Source organism: Melopsittacus undulatus, chromosome 4 (genome assembly GCF_012275295.1).
Source record: "Melopsittacus undulatus isolate bMelUnd1 chromosome 4, bMelUnd1.mat.Z, whole genome shotgun sequence".
In the NCBI taxonomy this organism is placed as follows: domain Eukaryota; kingdom Metazoa; phylum Chordata; class Aves; order Psittaciformes; family Psittaculidae; genus Melopsittacus; species Melopsittacus undulatus.
The window spans coordinates 112,665,597-112,688,083 of NC_047530.1; the positions used below are offsets into that span (position 1 = coordinate 112,665,597).

A 22,487-nucleotide genomic window follows, 5' to 3' on the forward strand; every position below is an offset into this window, starting at 1 on the left:
TGCTGATGAATACTGCTTTGAGTGGTGCTCTTGTGGAAATGATAGGACAGGGGCTTAGACATAAATCCTACAGGCAGTATTTTCTAGTTTTCCTTAGGAAGTTGTGACTGGCTGACTTAACTGTTGCCAAAAGGCAGTTGTTGAAGAGGTTCCACGATAGGGATTTGGATATGGAGGGTATGAATAGAAAGAAAATTAGGCTGAAAAAGTGCATCTAAAATTTCTGTAAGAGGTTCTGGAAGAAAGGCCAGGGTAGTAAATGTAGTAGTCAGTCTTTCTCCTGAAACATTAAGCAAAAGTGCTGACTTCAGTCTACATTTTTCAGACTTTTCATTCTATCCTTGCATTTCTCTTTCTACAGTTTCTCCTGGATATGAACATGTGTCCAGGTACCTGATTTGCATCTTGTTGCTTAGTGGCATTATTGTCACTCTACTAACTATAGCTATTAGAAATGATTATTCAGTCTTGACTGCTTTTCCTGAATGATCTTTGGCACTTGTACAGTGTTCATTTGGGGGCTGTAGGAAAACTGGAGCAGAACTGGGATACCGGTTCTATGATCTTTATCCTTAACAGCTGATAGAACTGGATGTTTTGCTGCTCAGTGCTGAAAACAGGTGGTAGAAGAAAGTAGGCAGATTTGATCAACTCAAGAGTAGAGAGATGATGTTAGGAGTAAGGAAACGCTTGAAAGATGCTAAGTAACTCTGTCTTGAGGTTTCCTAGTGAGGACTAGTGCTTGTTTAAATGAATTTGTGTCCCTGTGTTCCTCACTTAGTAATCTTGACTAAAGCAGCTAGTCTGTGTGCTTTTTATTTTTTTTTTTTTTAATTAGGTGTGTGTGGGGGGAAATCTTTGCACAGAGATAAACCTGTGTTTGTTGCTATCATGCCTAGGACTGAAGGTGGCCTCTAGCATGTCTGCCTGCACAAACTAATGCCATCAGGATGGTCCCATGCTTCTTCTTGAAGATGGAACTCTCTCAAGGTGTTCACTACCGTTAACTATCTGAAACTATAGTTTTCCATTGCAAGTTATACTTGCTGTACACTGAGGTAAATAACTGATGACTGGATAGGAACTCTAGGATCGCTTACCACTAACAAGCATCCTTCCATAAAACTACTAGTTTCATGTGACAAATGAAAGTATCAATTTCGTTTTTGTTCATTTTCTCTTACCAATTCTTCTGTTTCAGTGTCTGAGAAAAGGAAAAGCAGCTCCTCAGCATCTGCAGGGATAGAGGAGAACCTGTTGCTTTTTATTTGGAAGTACATTCAAAGAAGTTGCATGTGCTGAAAATTGGCCAGGTGAGCCTAAAATGAGGGCAGTACTGTTTCTTGTTGTCTGTGGCAAAAAAAACCCAAAACAAAATGAAGGCTTGCTTAATTAAAAAAATCAGGTGCTGTTATTGTGAGTGACCAACATTTTGGTGATGGAGTTGTCTTTTGGGTTTATCTTTGCTAATAATTGGAATGGGAGGAGGGGAGAGCAGGGTTAATGTGCACCATCATAATGAAGACAAAATCCACTTCTAGCAAGTGGAAATCTCTAGATAGTCTTTTAACAAAGTGATGACCTTGTATTTATTTTGGGTGGTTGTTTTGGGGTGTTGTTTTGTTTTCCCTTGTGTGGAGATAGTGATAATTGTGAGTTGGGTCTTCTGTTAATTCTTGAGACTTTTGAGGTTTTTGCAAGTGTCTTGAACTCTACCCCCAGCACATGAATATTATTCACTTTTCATGAGGCTTCCACGGTTGTGAGAACTGCTCATGGAAAAGGATCTGGTGATGTGGATTGACGAAGCTGAGCATGAGCCAGCTTTTTCACAGGTAGCCAGGAAGGCCAATGGCATCCTGGCTTGTGTGAGAAATAGTGTGGCCAGCAGGACCACTGCAGTGGTCACCCTCCTGTACTGGGCAATGGTGAGGCTGTACCTCAAATCCTGTGTTCGATTCTGGGCCCCTCACTACAAGAGAGACATTGAGATGCTGGAGCAGGTCCAGAGAGGGACGGCAAAGCTGGTCCAGGGCCTAGAGCACAAGTGTGATGAGAAAGGGCTGAGATACCTGCGGGGGTTTAGCGTGAAGACGAGAAGGCTCAGGGGGCACTTTACCGCTCTCTACAACTATACCTGACAGAAGGATGGAGGGAGGTGCAGGTCCTTCTCCTGAGTAACAAGTGGTAGGCCATAGCCCGAAGCTGTGCTGGCAAGGTTAAGACTGGATATTAGGAAAACTGTCTTTACTGAAAGGGGGATCAGGTATTGGAGCAGGCTGCCCAGGACAGTGGAGGAGTCACCCCTCCCACCATACCTGCAGCGGTGGAAGGGTTTAAAAGATATGTAGATGTGGCACTTCAGGACATGGTTTAGGGGTGGATTTGGTAATGATAGACTTATGGTTGGACTTAATGATCTTAAACGTCTTTTTCCAACCTAAATGTTTAATTATTCTCTTAATATAAAAATAAATGTAAATGAGATATGGGAGATAAGTGAAGAGCAAAACTAGCACTCTTGGCCCTTGTGGGGGGATTTGGGCTGCAGAGAAAACAAAGGAGATAAAGGGTCTGAGGAAGTGAAGCCACTCTTAAAAGTTTTACTGCAGATTGCTTTCATCTACTGTCTGCAGCACAGGGAGAATCCAGGTCAAGGGAAGCTGGATGTGGGAGATAGCTAGGCAGCCTGAGCTGTGGGAAGGGCTGTCTGGACTAGTCTGGGACTAGACAGAAAAAAGTTGTTAATGCTGTAAGTGGTAAAGCCCTGGATTTTGTGCTGCAACGTGGAGTAGAATTACATCATCCGCTGGGACAGCAGGCAGGAAGGTGTGCGTGCTGGTGGGAGGAATGAGGCTGGAGGCGCTGGGTTACGTCACCCGCCGGCTGGTTTTCAGGCTGTGCTTGCAGCGCTGATGTGGCATCTGCTGGGAGAGGCTGGGGCTGGCGTGGCCACCTCTGCTTCCCATGCTCCCTCCAGGTGCTGCTTCTCCTGGACACCCGTGTTGCAGCTTCAGCAGGAGGGGTCAGGTACGGGAATTCTGCTGGATCTACGTGCTCGGCCAAGGTGTGACGCCTGCAGGTGTCACTCATACGTGTGCAACAAGTCTGCCATTGCTTTTCGTTAAGCTGAACTTCCTGTCTGTGCTCGAGTGGGTGCTGCTGCCTCCTAGTGTGAATCGTGCCCTTCCTCAGCTCACCCTTTCCAGGGCAGGAGGTCCTGGTGCTGCCTCTAGTGCTGCTGCTGTACACCCTGCTGGTGCTGCTTAACTTACACACAAGGTATAACAGAATGGAATGATATTGAGCTTCTGCACATGCTCTCTATTGAGATACCAGACTGAAAGTGATACTTAGAACCATTCTAACTGGCCAGTGACAGGGTTTTATTCTGCGGTACAAGGAAATGCCAATAACTGCTAACTGCCGTGACCACACTGTCCTGCTGATTCTTGGTAGAAAGGAATGGTGTGGTGCATGTTGCTTTGAATTTCCTGTTCTCTGTGTGTATAACTTGTACAGCACCTGGGCAAAGCTATGTGTGAACTGTTCAGAAGACAATTTATTTGAAGCTTTTCTTTATTTTAGTAAGTTCTTCTGAACTGGCTTCCCAGGGGGAAGGTTTCTTGTTTCTGAGTTTGGACCAAGAGCTGCAGATTTAAATTTTCCCACCAAAGTTTTAATTGGTAACATATCTGTTTAAATAAAAAACAAAAAAACCAGACAAAACCTCAATTTATCTCCGTGTAACTTTCTATAGGATTTTGGTTTCCTTGTATATAAACTGAAAGAAGTATGTTCAGTTTTATTAACTCACTGTAAATACTTTTGAACATCCCATGGGCCTGCAGCCAGCAGACTAAAAATCAGTGTTATAGATTGTTGCTGTTAAAGGCATCAGTTTTAGGATTTAGAGCTCTGATGCTTGGGAAGGTGACAGAGTCACTTAACACTGATTTTTGAACTGAATCTAAGTGTACTGTGTTACTTTAACAGCCGTTCTGAAGATCATAAATTAATGAAAACTAACCAATGGTATTGCTTTCTATAAGCGATAATATAAGGATAACTTTTATTAAAAAGATGATAGTAGAATTATATATTTTAAAAATCAGATTTGGAGACTGGTTTGGAGGGAGTGGGTTTTCCTCTGATAATGAAATAGATTTCTAAGTTGATATTAATCTTGGAGAAATGCCTGAATAATGCATGTTATGTTTCATGTTATTGCTCCCTGCCCTCCAAGTAAGGCATAAGAGTTTGGGTTTTGGTTTTTTTCTTTTTTTCTCTCCTAAATTATGTGCCTTTTTTTGTTTTTTTACTGTAGACCAGAACCATCCCAGGCATGGAAACTATGGAAATGGGAGTAGAATGGGAAATGATTGAAATTAACTTTAAATCCTTTATTGAGTGAGAGGAGAGAAAGGAGTTTTTTTCTGCAGCCTCGTACTAGCCTGAAAAACAGTTTATAAGTGTCTTGTGCTCTGTCTGTGCTCTCTGGCAGTATCATTCCCATTTCACATATCTCCTTTTCTTAATGTCTGCTGCTGATTTAAAAGTTTTGGTTTAATCTTCTTAAGTTACTATTTTTTATTAAGTTACTATTTTTGCTTTTTCTCACAAGCTAGTTTAAAAAATGTGCTAGTGCTATTTCTTACTTCTTCCTATTGTTCTTCCTTCAAAAGGTCTGCACTGTCTACCACTTCTCTCTCACTCCTCATTGTCTGCTTATTAGCAAAGTTGTCTCTGGCAAAGGGAAATGAGGGGCAGTCTTCCAAAAGACAAGGTTGCTCTTAGTTACCAGCAGCCCAGTAGTGAGAATGTGAAGTGGTCCTGTGGCACATCAGTACAAGCAACTGAGCAGACAGCACAGCTTGGTCTAGCTAGTATGGGTCTGTATTTTACTGACTGCAACACCAGGTGATTATTGCTGCAGTGGGAGTCAAAGGCCTGTCAGGAAAGTCTGTAACAGGAACTGGGGGTGAAACTTCAGGCAGAGTGCCTGATACTGTTCCCTAAGGCAGATGGTCTGTGAAAGGAACTGCCAGAAGAACAGGCAATTCTACTCAGGATAACTGCGGTCAAAGGGTTCTGGATAAAGGACCTGCTGTTAGCCAAGAGCTGCTGGACTCTGAGCATCCCTCTGAGACACAGCTAAGGCCCTACCTACTGGAAGGATGGTGGGTGACAGTAGATGCGAGGGTGAACTTCAAGGTGGAAGGGTCAAACAGCTAGACACATGAACAGTGAGAATTGTTCTGCCTCCCAGAGGCAGGTGCATGAGGTGCCTGGGAGAGGTTCAGAGGGCACGTCTGGTTGGTACTGTTAACAAGCTCCTTTAAGCTTGCCCTGTTATGAGATTTTGAACTGCTTACACAGATGTATCATCTGCTCTAAGTCCTTCGTCTGCCTCATCCTGGCAGTAGTCAATACTGCATTTCAGATGAAATACAGAACTGGAGGGACATTACAGATTAATATTGTTAAAATGCCATGCTATTTAATCTTTACTAGACAAAACAGGAGAACGTTATCTGCTGACAGCTGCTTTATGTAGAGGTGCATATTTTGGTAAGGATTGTAGTGAGGTATAATAACAATACACTGATGCAGGGTAATGAAGCAACTTTAAGTGTTCATGTACACATATGCTGAACTGCCAGGTGCTGTAATTTTCATGGTATTTGTAATAAGCAGTCTTCCAGTGCAGTTATTATGAGCTTTCCTTGTCCTCTCTTCAATACCTTCTCCTTACCACAGCTTGTGCAAGGCTGTTTGCTCTATTCCAATAGTGCAGAGGGATGGAAAGCAAGTGAAGGAGGCAAAATTTTGTAAAAGGGAGAGGAGAGGTTTCATGGCTTAAGCACTGTCAGGCAGAACTGGGTTCTTGTTAATCTCCTTTCTTTCCTTTGTGATACTGGATACATTATTTCAACTAGACCTGTCACAGGAAATTGCTGATTGTGTATCCCTTGTTTGCTGAGTACTTGCTCTAGTGGACTTTTTGTTACAAGAATTCTGAGGGTTTACAAGTTCAGTCAAGGGAAACAAATGCCAAATACCTTGGAAATTGGTGTCCTTATTTGTAATCATGGTTAACGTCTTGTCATCTGGTAGTGCTCAGGTAAAAGGGAATCAGTATATCTTCTATATAGAATAGGTCAAAGATTTATATGAAGTATAATAGATGCTCTGTTGTGAGGTGTCCAGAGAAGTCTGGCTGCTACAACTTTCTCAATATCTTTTTTCTTTTTTTTCCTCTTTCTTCTTCCAGGTTTCTCTGTGGACAAAGTTACCACTTTTCTCCATTGTAGGTACGCTCACTAATGGTCTTGTCCCTTCTTGGAGAACCATATTTTGTTCTTGATCTTTAATAATGATCTTCTGCCAGCAGGTAGGGAGGGAATAGGGACCTTTGCTTCTTCTAAGTCACAGTCTGAGGATTCTGCAGAATGGAGAGTGTGAGCTGTCTGTCTCTTGCACAAGGAAATTGCATTAAGACTGTACAGGACAAAGAAGAGTTGGGGGGAGGGTGTGGAGAGAAATATAGATGGAAAGTCACTGATATTTAACTGTTTTTTCCCCTCCTCCTCCCTTCCTTTAACTTACAGATACCCTTGGCTTGCAGAAGGCATCTCAAAATGTTGTGTCGAGCTGCTCTGAGCCCTCTTGTCCGCTCCCCTGGATGGTGCTTTGTGTTATCGCCACGTGCCATTGCAGCCATTTCACATTTATGTATGTATGAGAGAAAGCACATGTTTCTAATAGTGCCGGTCAGTATGTGTCTGGGCATGTCTGTACTCTTCCCTGTGTTAAGGAAAATCACCTCATTAACATCGTTCAAAGGACAGATTTATGCAGGTGTCCTGGGTCCAGCAGTAGCAGTCATTTTTCTCCTTGGTAGCTGGTGCAGTGCTGTGTTTTGACTTTCAGGCTGGGAACGGTTGATGATAGCAAGTATGTTTTGAGTTACTGCTCAAATGTTTGGTTTGTCCAAGGCCTTTTCTGAGCTCATGCTCTGCCAGGGAGGAGGGGAGGCCGGGAGGAAGCAGAGACAGGACACCTGACCCAGGCTAGCCAAAGAGGTATTCCATACCATAGCACGTCATACCGAGGATGTAACCGGGAGTTACCCGGAAGGGCTGGAGCTCTGGGGGGATGGAGGAGGTATCGGTCGGTGCTCGGTCGGGCAGGGTGGGGTGAGTTGTGGGTTGGTGGCTGGTGAGGTGTTGTATTCTCTTCACTTGTTATTTGCTTTATCATTATTGTTTGTAGTAGTAGTAGCAGTAGTGATTTGCTATTAAACTGTTCTTATCTCAACCCATGGGGGCTACATTCTTTGGATTCTCCTTCCTCAACTCTCCAGGAGTCAGGGGAGGAAGGGGGGGAGTGAGTGCACAAGCTGTGCAGACTTGGTTTAAACCATGAGAAGTAGGAAGTCTGCACTGAAGTTTGTGATGCAGAAAGAGTAGACCCTTCCTGATAACCCGAGCATTTGCAGATTTTATCCAGGAGAAAGCCTGAAACCTCATTCCTTGTAGAAAAAAATGGGGATCAACTAAGTACCACGCAGCCAGTGGGATGGGGAAGAGAACTGAAAAAAGCTAAAACTCATGGTTTGAGAAAAGAACAGTTTAGTAATGGAAATAAATTAAAATGTAATAATAAGAAGAAAAATAGGAGTAAAACTCAAGAACACTAGTGGTGCACAGTACAGTTACCACTTGCTGACTGATGCCCATCCCATTCCCAAGCAGCGATGATCCCCTTCCAGCTAACCCCACCAGTTTATATACTGGGCGTGATGTTCTATGGTATGCAATACACCTTTGGCTAGTTTGGGTCTGGTGTCCTGTCTCTGCTCCCTCCTAGCTTCTTGTGCAGCTCCTCATTGGCAGAACATTGAGAGACTGAAAAGTCCTTGATTCAGAGTAAGCACTGCTGAGCAACAACTAAACCACTGGTGTGTTAGCAACATTATGCTCATACTAAATCCAGAACATGGCACTGTACCAGCTACTAAGAAAAAATTAACAATCCCAGCTGAAACTAGGACAAATCTTCACTATTCTCTTTAATCTGCTGTACTGATAGTGTTATTGCTGTCCTTTGCAGGCATTTTAAAAACAAAGATTTTTGTGGAGAAATGTTCCCTAGCTCATTGACTTTGGTGAAGTGCCAGGCTTATGAATCTTAACAGAGTAACACTGACTGTCTCTTCTGTCTCCAATGCTTATTTATCCTGTGTGAAGGTGACTTCCATTTCATATGTCCGTCATCCTCCTTCTGCTGCCCCTAGTTAAGCAACATGCAAAAATATGTGACTTAGAGATGTCGTAAAAGCTGTCTTTCTTTCCTAATAGTTAAGCTTTCGGCGCTGCTGTAGGCAGAAAAGCTCTGTAGCTGTATCTAAAAAGACAAGGGAAGGGAAAATGTTTTTAAAACTAGTACTTTTACTTCCAGTGTGAACTGTGTGGGCTCTTTTACAGCATCCTTCAGTTTGGGCTCCTAGTTTTGCAGAGTCAAAGCTCTGTGACACATGGGGTGTTGCCTTATATACCTTAGGGATGGTTAGTGTTGCTCAGATATTATTCTTTATTTTTGTAACTTGAAAGTTAGCTTTTCGTTCCCAGTCACTGAGAAGTGTATATTGTGAGCTGTAGCCTTGGAAAGGGAAGAAACGTTACATGACTTCAAGGCCTTAAAGTCTGAATGAAAAAAAAATGCATTTTTTCTTTTCTTTCCTTTTTTTAACCACAGATCTCCCTCGCCATAACCAAAGATTAAGGAATGAATCTATCCGTTGTTGGAGCAGCATCCCATTTATCACTATGCCACTCAGCCGTACGCATGGAAAATCATTTGCGCACCGTAGTGAGCTGAAGCATGCAAAGCGGATTGTAGTGAAGCTGGGTAGCGCTGTTGTGACTCGAGGGGATGAGTGTGGCTTGGCTCTTGGGAGGCTGGCATCTATTGTAGAGCAGGTAATTCTGGGACTGAAGTGGAATGCTTGTTGTAACTTCAGATACTTGTTCGTTGTTGGATGGCACAGAAGACTGTAGGTTAAAACTCTTAAAACAGTGATGGCCCATTAAAGCAATATGTTGGCCTTTCACTTTTTCTTCCCTTGTGCAGTGGTAGCGGATAAACCATGTAACTCAGTAAGTGTCTGAAGGTGTGGTGGGTTGACTCTGACCAGTTGCTAAGCACCCAAATCCTTATTCATTCCCCATAAGTGAAGGAAAGGGGAAAAGAAACAAGCATACTAAGGCAATCTCTCACTAGCTTTCACAAGCAGACATATGCTCAACTAGGCCCCAGTTGATGGCCACCTTGAAGACAGCCCTTGCCCTTTCCTGTTCTGCTATGCCAATTCCCTTACCGAGCATGACATTATATGCTATGGAATGTCCCTTGGGCCAGTTCCTGTCAGCTGTCCATAATGTGTCCTTTCCAAACTTCTTGTCCAGCCCCTAGCCTACCTACTGTGATGCAACATAGTGGGAAAAAGAAAGCCTCAATGCTGTGAAAGTGTTTTTCAGCATGGGAAAAAGAGAAGTCTTTAATGCTGTGCAAGCACTACTTACCAACAGGCAAAACATCGGAATGTTATTAACACTGTTTTGGTCTTGAAATCCAAAACACAGTGCAATACGGGCCCCTCTGAAGAAAGTTACCTCTGTCTTGGCCAGACCCAGCATAGAGGGAGAGATTTGCCCAGTGAGATTTTTATGCAGTAGGTAAGGCATGACTGAGACATTAGTTGGATCTAGTAGTGTCCTGGGTTCAGCAGTAGCAGTCATTTTTTCTCCTCCTTGGTAGCTGGTGCAGTGCTGTGTTTTGACTTTCAGGCTGAGAACGGTTGCTGATAGCAAGTATGTTTTGAGTTACTGCTCAAATGTTTGGTTTGTCCAAGGCCTTTTCTGAGCTCATGCTCTGCCAGGGAGGAGGGGAGGCCGGGAGGAAGGAGAGACAGGACACCTGACCCAGGCTAGCCAAAGAGGTATTCCATACCATAGCACGTCATACCGAGGATGTAACCGGGAGTTACCCGGAAGGGCTGGAGCTCTGGGGGGATGGAGGAGGTATCGGTCGGTGCTCGGTCGGGCAGGGTGGGGTGAGTTGTGGGTTGGTGGCTGGTGAGGTGTTGTATTCTCTTCACTTGTTATTTGCTTTATCATTATTGTTTGTAGTAGTAGTAGCAGTAGTGATTTGCTATTAAACTGTTCTTATCTCAACCCATGGGGGCTACATTCTTTGGATTCTCCTTCCTCAACTCTCCAGGAGTCAGGGGAGGAAGGGGGGGAGTGAGTGCACAAGCTGTGCAGACTTGGTTTAAACCATGAGAAGTAGGAAGTCTGCACTGAAGTTTGTGATGCAGAAAGAGTAGACCCTTCCTGATAACCCGAGCATTTGCAGATTTTATCCAGGAGAAAGCCTGAAACCTCATTCCTTGTAGAAAAAAATGGGGATCAACTAATGGATTGAGTCTCTAAAATGAAATGATGACTCTGGGAGGGGAAACTGAACATGTCTTCTCTGGGAAGTAAAGTTAACGTAATACTTTCATGTAAGACATTGAGCTTTAGAACTTTGAAAGGAATCTGTCCAGATGCATGTGAGGAAGAAGTAGTTAAAAGCTGTACTGAGTTAGCTTCTTCACTTGTAGCATTCAAAGTTACTGTATAATGGCAGTTTGCGAATGGATTCTGAATAAGAAGGTTGATGGAAGGGACAGCTTCTACTTTACATCTTTTTCATTTTATCATTCCTTACCTGTAGCAATGGAAGAGGAGGGTGAGGGGCATGGAAGTCTTACCACGTAATAGGTATTCTGAAAATTTAAGCATAATTTTGACATAAAACCTGGCGTTGTGAAAAGAAAGTTTAGCAGGAGCTATAGACTGCATGCAGTCCTTTGCATAGCTCCTAAGGGGTTGGGAAAGTATGCAGGAATATTTTAGAGAGTGGTTGCCTTGCTTTACACATGGATAAAGCAAAACGCTTGAGTTAGCAAGAACTGGTGAGCCTAAGGTTTATCTATAAATAGCCAGAGCTGTCATGCTTGCAGTCATCATACTCCTCTTTCTTATGTACTGTGCTTACAGGTGTCTGTGCTGCAAAATCAGGGCCGGGAGATGATGATTGTCACCAGTGGTGCTGTAGCCTTTGGGAAGCAGCGGTTGCGTCATGAGATCTTGCTTTCTCAGAGTGTGAGGCAAGCACTTCATTCAGGCCAGAGTCAGCTGAAAGATATGGTGAGTGGCTAGGGCCATTCCTGTTTTCCCTTGACTATTGGGTAGTACCTGCTCAAGGCACTGCCTGACAACTCTTCTTCATCTTTGTAGGCTATTCCAGTCTTGGAGGCACGAGCCTGTGCAGCAGCTGGCCAGAGTGGATTGATGGCTCTGTATGAGGCCATGTTTACCCAGTACAGCATCTGTGCAGCTCAGGTAAGGGATTACTGCTTTTCTAGACTGACTTGCTACTTCAGTCAGTGATGGAATTTTTGTTGCATTTTTTTCCATGTTTTATATGCTGCTATACTTAGAATCATAGAATAGTTAGGGTTGGAAAGGACCTTAAGATCATCGAATTCCAACCCCCTGCCATGGGCAAGGATGCCAAACACTAAACCGTGTTACCCAAGACTCCTTCCAACCTGGTCTTGAACACTGCCAGGGATGGAGCATTCACAACTTCCTTGGGCAACCCATTCCAGTGCCTCACCACCCTCACAGTAAAAAACTTCTTCGCTATATATAACCTAAAGTTCTCCTGGTTTAGTTTAAACCTCTTACCCCTTGTTCTACCACTATAGTCCCTAATGAAGAGCCTCTCTCCAGCACCCTGTAGGCCCCCTTCAGATACTGGAAGACTGCTGTGTGAGGTCTAAGCAGCCTATTCTTCTCCAGGTTTAACAGCCCCAGCTTGCTCAGCCTGTCTTCATACAGGGAGTGCTTGCCCTCTTACCATCCCTGTGGCTTCCTCTGCACTTGTTCCAGCAGTTCCATGTCCTTCTTATGTTGAGGACACCAGAACTGCACACAGTACTCCAAGTAAAGTCTCACAAGAGCAGAGTAGAGAGGCAGGATCACCTCCTTTGACCTGCTGGTCACGCTCCTTTTGATGCAGCCCAGGGCACAGTTAGTTTCTGGGCTGCAAGTGCACACTGAAGCCGGCTCATGTTCATTTTCTCATTGATCAACACCCCAAAGTCCTTCTCCCCAGGGCTGCTCTGAATCTGTTCTCTGCCCAACCTGTAGCTGTGCCTGGGATTGCTCTGATCCGGGTGTAGGAACTTGCACTTGGCTTGTTTGAACGACATGAGGTTGGCATCGGCCCACCTCACAGGTGTGTCAAGGTCCTGGATCCCGTTCCTTCCCTCCAGTGTATCAACCGAACCACACAGCTTGATGTCATGGGCAAACTTGCTGGGGCGCACTCAATCCCACTGTCCATGTTGCCAACAAAAATGTTGGAACAAGATCTGTCCCAACACCGATCCCTGAGGGGCACCACTCATTACTGGTCTCCATCCGGACATTGAACCATTGACCACAACTCTGCACGCGGCCATCCAGCCAGTTCTTTATCCACCAAATAGTCCATCCATCATTTTGTGCAAGACAGTGTTGAAAGCTTGACACAAATCCAGGTAGATGACATCAGCTGCTTTGCCCCATCCATCAGTTCTGTAGCCCCATCGTAGAAGGCCACCAAATTGGTCAGGCAGGATTTCCTCTTTGTGAAGCCATGCTGGCTGTCACCCACAACCTCATTGTTTTTCATGTGCACTAGCATGCTTTCCAGGAGAATCTGTTCCAAGATTTTGACAGGCACAGAGGTGAGACTGACTGGTCTGTAGTTCCCTGGGTCTTCCATTTTTCTCTTCTTACTGAGACTTGCATTTTTCATCAGAGATTGTAGTGATAGGACAAAGGGTAATGGGTTTAAACTTAAACAGGGGAAGTTCAGGTTAGATATAAGGAAGTTCTTTATTGTGAGGGAGGTGAGGCTCTGGAGCAGGTTGCCAAAAGGAGTAGTAAATGCTCTATCCCTGGCAGTGTTCAAGGCCAGGTTGGACAGAGCCTTGGGCAGCATGGTCTAGTCTGAGGCGTCCCTGCCCATGGCAGGATGTTGGAACTGGATGATCTTAAGGTCCATTCCAAACCTAACCATTCGATGATTTCTATTGGCATCCTACTTTGGGGGCTTATTATAGTGTAGATGGTAGCTTATACAGAAGGGCCCTGCTAAGTATTTCTGAAATGGTGTTAGGTGTCATCAAGGTGAAGCAAATACACTTTTTGATGTTCATGTGTGTCTTGCGCTTACGTATGGTGGGGGAGTGCCTGTTAAGATCTTGTAATAAAAGCTGTAGTTGGTGATCCAAAGTGAGTGCTTAAAAATCACAGGTAGCTGAACTGATGCCATACATTCTGTAATGCTGATAGAAGTGCATATCCACGCTTTGGAACTTCCTGTCTATCTTTTCCTCAATTCTTCCTAACTTGTGGGTGATGGTATTCCCAGCCAGGGTCTTCTACCAGTAGCAAATGCTGCAACTGTATTTAATTGAAGTACTCATAAACAAGCTTTGTTTATCTTAAATACTGTGAGAATATAGAATTGCACCAACTATAAGACCTTATTTATTTAAACACTTTTAATAAATTTAGGAACTTGCAGTGTGAATTCTTGCCAGGAGACTGTCTGGGTAACATCACTAAACTGTTTACAGTATATCTAACAATCACTGTAAGTTGCACTGGATTTTACTCTTGTTGAAGTCTGTAGACAACTGTCATTCCTTTGATTTAAAAGAATTGATTGGCCATGCCAGAAAAGTAAGTGTACATTTTGATTCCAAGTGCTATTGTAGCATTTGTGTGGTGGTTGTGTTTGCTTAGTTCTCAAATACCCAATGGCAGAGTAAAAATGAAAAAAAGAAAAAAAACGAAGTCTCTTCAGACATTGAGGGTTCTTTTCCTTAAAATACTGAAAGGAAAGGGGTAGAGTCTGCATGCAGGGGGCTTTAACATCAAGATTCTTTCAGAAAAGCGAGTTCTAGAGCTGAAGTAAAGTCTTGAGACAAAGCATCTCTCCTGCTTACAACAGTAGAAACATTACAGCACGAGGGAGAGCAAGAAAGGCAGTGTCTTAAGTAAGCTATTGAATTGGTTTGGGTCTTAGTAATTATTATCAGCATTTATGTTCTGCTTATGTTGTGGGGTTTTTATCCAGTTGATTCTTGGAGCCTGTGATCTGTCAGCCCAAGAACGGCTATTGCAGGTTCCAGTGGAAGTTCAGGCACATAAACCTGAAAATGTTATGGGAAGAATATTTCTTAATTGTATTCTTTATGTTTCTTCAGTGACCTGAAAGGTACCACTGATCTGTTATGGCATGTTAGTACATACACTTACGATGTTCTCAGGGAAAGTGGTAGGCTAAGTAATGTTGATTTTTTTTTCTTCTTTTAGATTTTAGTCACCAACCTGGATTTCCATGATGAACAGAAGCGTCGGAACTTAAATGGAACATTGCATGAGCTTTTAAGAATGAATATTGTCCCTATAATTAACACTAATGATGCTGTTGTTCCACCTCCAGAGCCAAACAGTGATCTGCAGGGGGTAAATGTGGGTAAAGTATTGCAAAGGGGTGGATCCTGCTGGTACAGCACTAATCTGTACTTCACTAATGCCATAATCAGGCACCTCTGAAGCTTACAGATGGGAAACAAACGTATAAAATTAGTAGTGTGGATGGAGGGTACTGGAAGACTATGCTGACCTGTCTGTTTCTGGCTTGGTATAGTGTTGTGGGGAAAAAGCAGGGCAGGTGATATCTGCTCTGCCAAAAGCAAGCATGTCTGGTTTGTTTTTCACTGGAGAGCTGAAGTTGGGACTTCCTCAGGTTATCTAGTCCAGGACCCCTGCTTAAAGGCAGGGTCAGTTAGTTCCTCTTGCCCCGTCACTGGGCACTAATATGGAGAGCACAGGTATTGGTCACACTGCTGGTCATTTTGATACCACTTCACTGCATTCCAAAAGTATATCTACTTTGGCACAGAGATCATCTTCTAAGTTTCTGGTGGGTGTGAACAAAGAAGCTCAAAAGGACCTGATAGTCCTGAGGTAGCTTGCTTTTGTATGCCTCAGCTGAGTATTTCCTAGTTTCTCCCACTATCCAGTAGTGTTGATATGCATGTGCATTGCAGGTGATAAGTGTGAAGGATAATGACAGTCTGGCAGCACGACTGGCTGTGGAAATGAAAACTGATCTCCTGATTGTTCTCTCAGATGTAGAAGGTTTGTGAGTCATTTCTGTAACTGGGGTTTACTGATCTCTTCAGCTCATATATTTTACAGGGACAATTACAACTTACCACATAACTCCTTAAGGAATATATCCAATGTTGATACTGTTGCATAAGCTAAAGACTGTCAGAATGCATGTGAACTTGGACTTGTTCCAGAACCCAGAATGCCATATGTACTATGATACTTCTGCTAGCTTTTCAGAATTGTATGATGTAGTCAGGATTTATACATATGTGTTTAGAATCAGGAGTATAAGCCAAAACCTGTTCTACAATAGTTTGTTTCTCCTGGCAGCAGGTTCTTTCTTTCAGTGAATTACAGGTATATTACAAGTCCTGGTTATTGCCTTCCAGATACATGGAACTTGCTAGCTTTTCCTGACTCCCAGGCATTTTGCTTACACTGCCCTAGTCTTCTGAGCTGTGCTGCTGTGACATAAGTCTGTCACCTATGGATGTTAAAGGTCCTTTTCTAGAGAGAGAAAAGGGTAGTGAGTGCAGTTTCAGATCAGTGCAGTCAACATCATGCAACTCACATAGTCTTTTTCATCTTCACTGGGTTTCTTTCAGTGGACCCTGAAAGAATCCTGGACTTTGGCACATACTGTATGCCCTGAGGTGGAAGGAGATGCCTTTACATAAGCACAGTTTCTTTTAGCACATCCAGCTGGATTTCATATTGATTCTGGTTGAAATTACTGAGAACAACTCATAAAAGCAATAGTCAAAACAACTTGTAAAAAAATTAACCCCCAACACCACCATCCCCTAATTTTATTCATTTATGGAAAGATTAATGTTCTCCCCTCTGCCAGCTAGGGGGACACAGATAGTGTGCACTTGTGCTTTCTGATTTGTAATGCCAGTATTTGTTCACATAGAATTTCTGGGAAGTGTGGTGTTTAGGTTTAACATGTAACAAGTTCAGGTTTAACGTGTTACGTAAACCAAAGTGTCAGTCAATAACATAGTTACATACAATTACCAGATTTGTTTTTTTTAAAAAAAAATTAGTATGCATCTAGTGTGGTGTTCCTTCTTAGCAGAATTTGATAATTACCCTTTTTACCTATTTCTAAATTGCCTAGTTTATCACTGTACAACCCAGCAATCAAGAATGTCAGCTGAGATTTTGGTGAGGAGGACTATCCTTTGCCTGTTTAGTTATGGGCTTGTATATGTAAGCCTACATAAGTATTTTTATATTGAACATATAAAAAAGTCTTTGTAACCTCAACCAAATGTCACTACCTCCCAGCCTGCATGCTGCCATTCAGCATGGGCCCTTTCAGTTTCTTACTTGTTATGCTTTCGGTAAAGTTGTAATTCTTGAACTTTCAGTTCCACAGAAAGCAGGGTTCAGTCAGTTTGCCATCCTGTGAAGAGGAATAACAGCTTTTCAGCCTCAGGGATTTCTTTTTTTTTTTCATGGTGAGCTTTGGAGATGAAGGTGTATAGCACTAACAGATTTTTATTATTTATTTCAGGACTCTTTGACAGCCCTCCAGGATCTGATGATGCAAAGCTAATTGACATATTCTACCCAGGAGATCAGCAATCTGTAACATTTGGAACCAAATCTCGAGTGGGAATGGGAGGCATGGAAGCCAAGGTAGAAATATAGAACATTTGTTTTGTAATTGGGAAGGAAAAGCAGGTTTGGGAATGGGAGATAGATGCAAAGATTGTGCTGCCATTCAGGTGCATCTTGACAGGCTGCAGAAATGGGCAGAATAACTTCATAGAGTTCCGTAATGGGATATACCAAGTCCTATCCCTAGGGAGGAGCAGCTCCATTCAGTGATATGGGCTGGGGAGCTGACTGGCTGGAAAGCAGGGATGCAGGGGTCTTGGTTGGGTTGCATTAGAAAGAACATAGCCATCATCGAGAGAAATCAGTATTTCCCTCTATCAACATTAGTGAGACCACATCTGTAGAGTTGTGTCTAGTTCTGGACACTGTAGCACAAGGAGGACAAAGCATGTGACAGTGAGTCCAGCAGAGAGCCATAAATCAATAAATATGATTACAGAATTGGAGCATCTGACACACCAGGAGAGGCTGAGATCCTACTGAATGAAATTACTGTTCCAACAGTAGGTATACTCCCAAGCAAAAAGTAGAAGCAAAGAAATGAAAAATCTGATTAGAACATGAACAGGAAATGTGAACAGAGTAGGTGAAAACACCGTGTGGAAACCTGAGCTTCTTCAGCAAACTTAATAACTTCACCAAAAGGTTATAAACAATGAGAATACATCTACATCTTGACCAGAACCACAAGCAGTGCTTAGCTGCTCAAACTTTAAGGGAGTAATTCGAACAGCTAAAGGCATTGAATAATATTTTAATGGAATATGGTAGTAGCTAGGCCTGGAGCAAGGACAGTGCTCTGCAGTACAAGTAGCGTTCTATGGTCCCTTAAAGTGATCAATTACCAATGGCGGATCCATATCAGGGAAATTTGCAGCAGAATCAAAAAAACAACAACAACCAAAAAAAAAGAAGCAAAATTGGTTTATTCAAACAATAAGAACTTGAAACAGAAGGTAATGGTGAAAAATAATGTATGATCAAAATGCCTTTGCAGAAGTCTTGACAAAAGCAGGCTGTTAGGAAAATTTGAAGTACACTCATAAAGGGGCAGCTAGTTAAGGAAAGGAACATAAGGCACAAATACATGATCTCATTCAATGCTACATCATTATGGAAGTTTCTGAATTTTCTTGAATGTTCTTTGAATTTGGACATCAAAGTGGAGTGAGAAGTCTTGTTGAGAGTGGTGATTCAAATAAAAAGTTAATTTCCTGAAACTGGCTCTATCCTTCACCAGGTGAAAGCAGCTCTATGGGCCCTCCAGGGAGGCACCTCTGTAGTGATTGCAAATGGAACTCACCCAAAGATCTCTGGTCATGTCATCACAGACATTGTGGAAGGGAAAAAAGTTGGAACTTTTTTTTCAGAGGTAAAACCTGCAGGTGAGTACAGAGGTAATGTGTACATTGAGACTTGTAGAGATTTTGTGAAAGGTTAGAGTTACAGTTTGGCTAGACCTGTACAATAACTGGGGAGCCACACTCTGCTTGAAAAATGGATTTTGAAAGGTCTTTTCTGAAAGTAGGAATAGAAAATTTTGAATTCTCTGCTGTGTTTCCCTCCAGCTGATAAACTGCTGCATCAGACTTGCATTTGAAGAATGCAATGAGTAGAGTTGTTACCATTTTTAGTCTTAGATGTTGTCATCTAACATTGAAGATTTCAGTGTGAAGATGTGGACATAGAATGAGCAGCTGAACTAAGATAGTGTTTACTTTTATTTCTTAACATAACTTCCTTTTACAACTCAGTCTTCTGGTATGGTAGGTAGAAATATTTTCTGGCCATTACACTGCTGGCACAGCTCAGCAGTCACTGGAGAATCACTTTAACAGTCACTGGAGAAAATCAGACCAAAGATGTGTGTCCTTAGCTGAATAGGACAAGTACAGAGTGACGCATTTGACTTGAGCTTTAAGCCAAGCCAATTTCTTTGTGTATAATAATCCTCAATTGATTTCTTGTATGAATTTGTTGGATCACCCTTTGAACCCATGTAAAGGCTTGGCATGCACAGTGTCACAATAGTCAAGAGCCTTAGCTAGATACTGTGTGAACTCTGCACCTAGAATTATGTGAAGACTGCTTGCTTTAAATAATGTTTGGGTTGGTGGGGAAGGCTTTGAATTTTCATCCTGATAGCTTCATTGAATGCCCCTACTGCCTGTACAGGTGATCAGCCCCTGTTCAACTTCAAAGATGTGAGACATAGTCTTTCCACTCATCATCTCTCTTCCATGTGAAAGAGGTTTGGTCATAGCCATTTTGTACTGACACTGTTCCAAAAACTTGGTCATCCCTGTTTCTCTTGTTTGAAACTGTTTTCGTTCTGTTGTGGTCTTCTTGAGATTTCAAGATGCAAGTGAAGATTTAATTTATCTTAATTGCAGCACCTAGCTGAGTTTTAGTAAGATTGATGATATTTTTGATCTGTTCTTTAATTGCCCTTTCTAATAGTTCCAAACATTTCATTTGCTTTTTGATGTTCACCTAGATGATGTTTTCATAGTAATTAATATTATTTGTGCCAATATTAAGGTCTGATTATTCCATTTCCCCTGTACATTGCTTCATGTTTATTTAGTGTGAATTACACTTGGCCTTTTGTGGCTTAGTAATTTGACTGCAGAAAAAATCATGGAAAGACTTGTGGGCACTGGGTGAGAAGTTCCCAATGACCTGGCTTCAGTGTGCACTTGAGCCTAGAACTGCCCCCCGTGTGCTGGATGCACCCCCAGAGCGTGAGCAGCAGCTCAGGGAGGGGATCCTGCCCCTCTGCTGTGCTCTGTGAGACCCCCCCTGCAGCCCTGATGCAGCTCTGGGGCAGCAGCACAAGAGGGACCTGGAGCTGTTGGAGCGAGGCCAGAGGAGGCCATGGAGCTGCTGCGAGGGCTGGAGCAGCTCTGCTCTGGACCCAGGCTGAGAGAGCTGGGCTGGGGCAGCCTGGACAAGAGAAGGCTCCTGAAGGGAAGACCTTAGAGCAGCTCCAGTGCCTAAAGGGGCTGCAGGGAACCTGGAGAGGGGCTTGGGACAAGGGCATGTAGGGACAGGCCAAGGGGAATGGCTTGAACCTGCCAGAACAGGGGAGACTGAGCTGAGCTCTTAGGCAGAAGCTGTTCCCTGTGAGGGTGCTGAGGCGCTGGCACAGGGTGCCCAGAGAAGCTGTGTCTGCCCCATCCCTGGCAGTGCTCAAGGCCAGGTTGGACACAGGGGCTTGGAGCAGCTGCTCCAGTGGAAGGGGTCCCTGCCTGTGGCAGGGGTTGGAGCTGGAGGAGCTTTAAGGTCCTTTCCAGCTCAAACCAAGTGCAAGGTCCTACACCTGGGTCGGAGCAAACCCAGGCACAACTACGGGTTGGGCAGAGAACAGATTCAGAGCAGCTGTGGGGAGAAGTACTTCGGGGTGTTGATCAATGAGAAAATGAACATGAACCGGCTTCAGTGTGTGCTTACAGCCCAGAAAGCAACCGTATCCTAGGCTGCATCCAAAGGAGCGTGACCAGCAGGTCAAAGGAGGTGATCCTGCCCCTCTGCTCTGCTCTTGAGACCTCACTTGGAGTACTGTGTGCAGTTTTGGTGCCCTCAACATAAGAAGGACATGGAACTGTTGGAACAAGTCCAGAGGAGGCCACAAGGATGATCAGGAGAATGAAGCACCTCTTGTATGAAGACAGGCTGAGAAAGTTGGGGCTGTTCAGCCTGGAGAAGAGAAGGCTGCATGGAGACCTCATAGCAGCCTTCCAGTATCTGAAGGGGCCTACAGGGATGCTGGGGAGGGACACTTCATTAAGGACTGTAGTGACAGGACAAGGGGTAACGGGTTGAAACTTAAACATTAGAGGTTTAGACTGGATCTAAGGAAGAAATTCTTTACTGTGAGTGTGCTGAGGCACTGGAATGGGTTGCCCAGGGAGGTTGTGAATGCTTCATACCTGGCAGTGTTCAAGGCCAGGTTGGATGAAGCCTTGGGTGCCATGGTTTAGTGTGAGGTGTCCCTGCCCATGGGAGGGGGTTGGAACTAGAAAGGGGGGTTGGAACAAGATGGTCTTAAAGTCCTTTCCAACCCTAACTATTCCATGATTCTGTGATTCTATGAATAGCCAAGGTTGGGAGAGAGAATATGACAGATGACAAGATCATCTGGTCCTACCCCTGATCAAGCAGTTTGCCCAGGACTGTGTACAGGTAGCTTTTGAATATCTCCTGGAACTGAGACTCCATAACCTCCCTGGGCAACCTGTGCCAGTGCTTGGTCATCCTTGCAGTGCAGATGTGGTTTCTGATGGGAGGCACCTCCTGTGCTTCAGCTTGTGTCTTCTCCTGTCTCTGAGCATCAGAGCCTGTCTCAGTCTTCTTCACCTTTAGGTACATACTGATGAGATCCCCCCCAAACCCTCTTCTCCAGGCTAAATAGTTCCAGCTCTCTCAGCCTTTCCTCGTACAAGAGGTGTTCCAGTCCCTTCATCATCTTTGCTGCACTTCGTTATACTCTCCCCACAGTGTCCATGTCTCTTTTTTACTGGGGAGCACAGAACTGGGCAATTTTAGGGCAGTTAAAATTCACACTTCGGTTTATCCATGAGCTGCTTGCAAACTGTTTGGGGAAATGCTGCCTGAACCTGGTGACTTGTTCAGAAATAGAAACAACTGACCTGTTCTGTATCATTTCAGTTTGAGAGGGATTGTTTGAGGTCCTGCCAGGAAAAACAAAACAAAACAACAAACCCCACCCTTCTGCAGGAGCTCTTCTGAAATGCATCCAGGGAGAGGCAGGGGGAAGCAAATTTTTTGTGAACTGTTAGATTGGGTTTTGGCTTCCATTATTGTGTATACATTGCTATGCTATTTTATAATCCTTTCTGTTTTCCTTATTTGAATACTTAAAATTCTCAAATTTTGCCTCTTCTTTTGGTAGCCTGAGACTTAGCAATCCTGGTTCTTTTCCCCTTTTTCAAGTCTTTTTGATGCAAGGTGCACCCTTGCCTCTGACACGGTGACCTTACAGAATATCCTGACTCTCTGCCTTTGGGGACCACGGTAATACTGTATCAGGAGCAGATTTTTCTGTTCTAGCGTACATCAGTTTTCTTGAATATGTCTGCTTCAGACTCTGTACCTGCTTTTCTGCAAAGAAGTGGAAAATGGAAGGGCTAGTGTTTACTTTTTTACTTTCACATGTGCTGTTACTTTGTATATCATATTTTGGGTTTTTTTTTGCAGGTCCTACAGTAGAGCAGCAGGGTGAAATGGCTCGGACTGGTGGCAGGACCCTGGCAGCTCTACAGCCTGAGCAGGTGACAGAACAATATGGCCTCACTTGTTAAGTTTGTGACTGTGGCAAGTTTTACAGCATTGATTTATAACACAGATGGGCCACTTAGGGCAAGAATCAATTATTTGTGTGCCAGATCTATCATTTGGACTGGAGCATGCTTAAAGAGATGAGAAAAGCATAATGTACCTTGGGGATATGAAGTAATATACACTTTCATGTGGATTTTAAAAAATGTTAATAGGGTTGAATATCACATAGAAATTAATTGTTCTCAGAGCTGCTGAAGAATT

The 22,487-nt window shown here is 43.5% G+C and overlaps 1 protein-coding gene across 5 annotated transcripts in view; it reads left to right on the forward strand.

The window, feature by feature from the left end:
* The window catches only part of ALDH18A1 (aldehyde dehydrogenase 18 family member A1), a 37,016-nt gene that overhangs the window by 2,184 nt on the left and 12,345 nt on the right, over positions 1 to 22,487 (forward strand). For 2 of the 5 annotated variants that reach the window (XM_034061754.1, XM_034061755.1), the window contains exons 3-12: positions 1,202 to 1,313; positions 6,612 to 6,735; positions 8,761 to 8,984; positions 11,109 to 11,258; positions 11,349 to 11,453; positions 14,487 to 14,645; positions 15,227 to 15,317; positions 16,816 to 16,940; positions 18,163 to 18,307; positions 22,143 to 22,216. In XM_034061754.1, the coding sequence (XP_033917645.1) occupies positions 6,642 to 6,735; positions 8,761 to 8,984; positions 11,109 to 11,258; positions 11,349 to 11,453; positions 14,487 to 14,645; positions 15,227 to 15,317; positions 16,816 to 16,940; positions 18,163 to 18,307; positions 22,143 to 22,216 (1,167 nt within the window). In that variant the 5' untranslated portion in view covers positions 1,202 to 1,313; positions 6,612 to 6,641. Of the gene's footprint in view, positions 1 to 1,201; positions 1,314 to 2,980; positions 3,031 to 3,081; positions 3,283 to 6,611; positions 6,736 to 8,760; positions 8,985 to 11,108; positions 11,259 to 11,348; positions 11,454 to 14,486; positions 14,646 to 15,226; positions 15,318 to 16,815; positions 16,941 to 18,162; positions 18,308 to 22,142; positions 22,217 to 22,487 lie in introns of those variants that run through there. The other 3 variants (XM_034061756.1, XM_031044759.2, XM_034061757.1) reach the window with 3 other exon arrangements.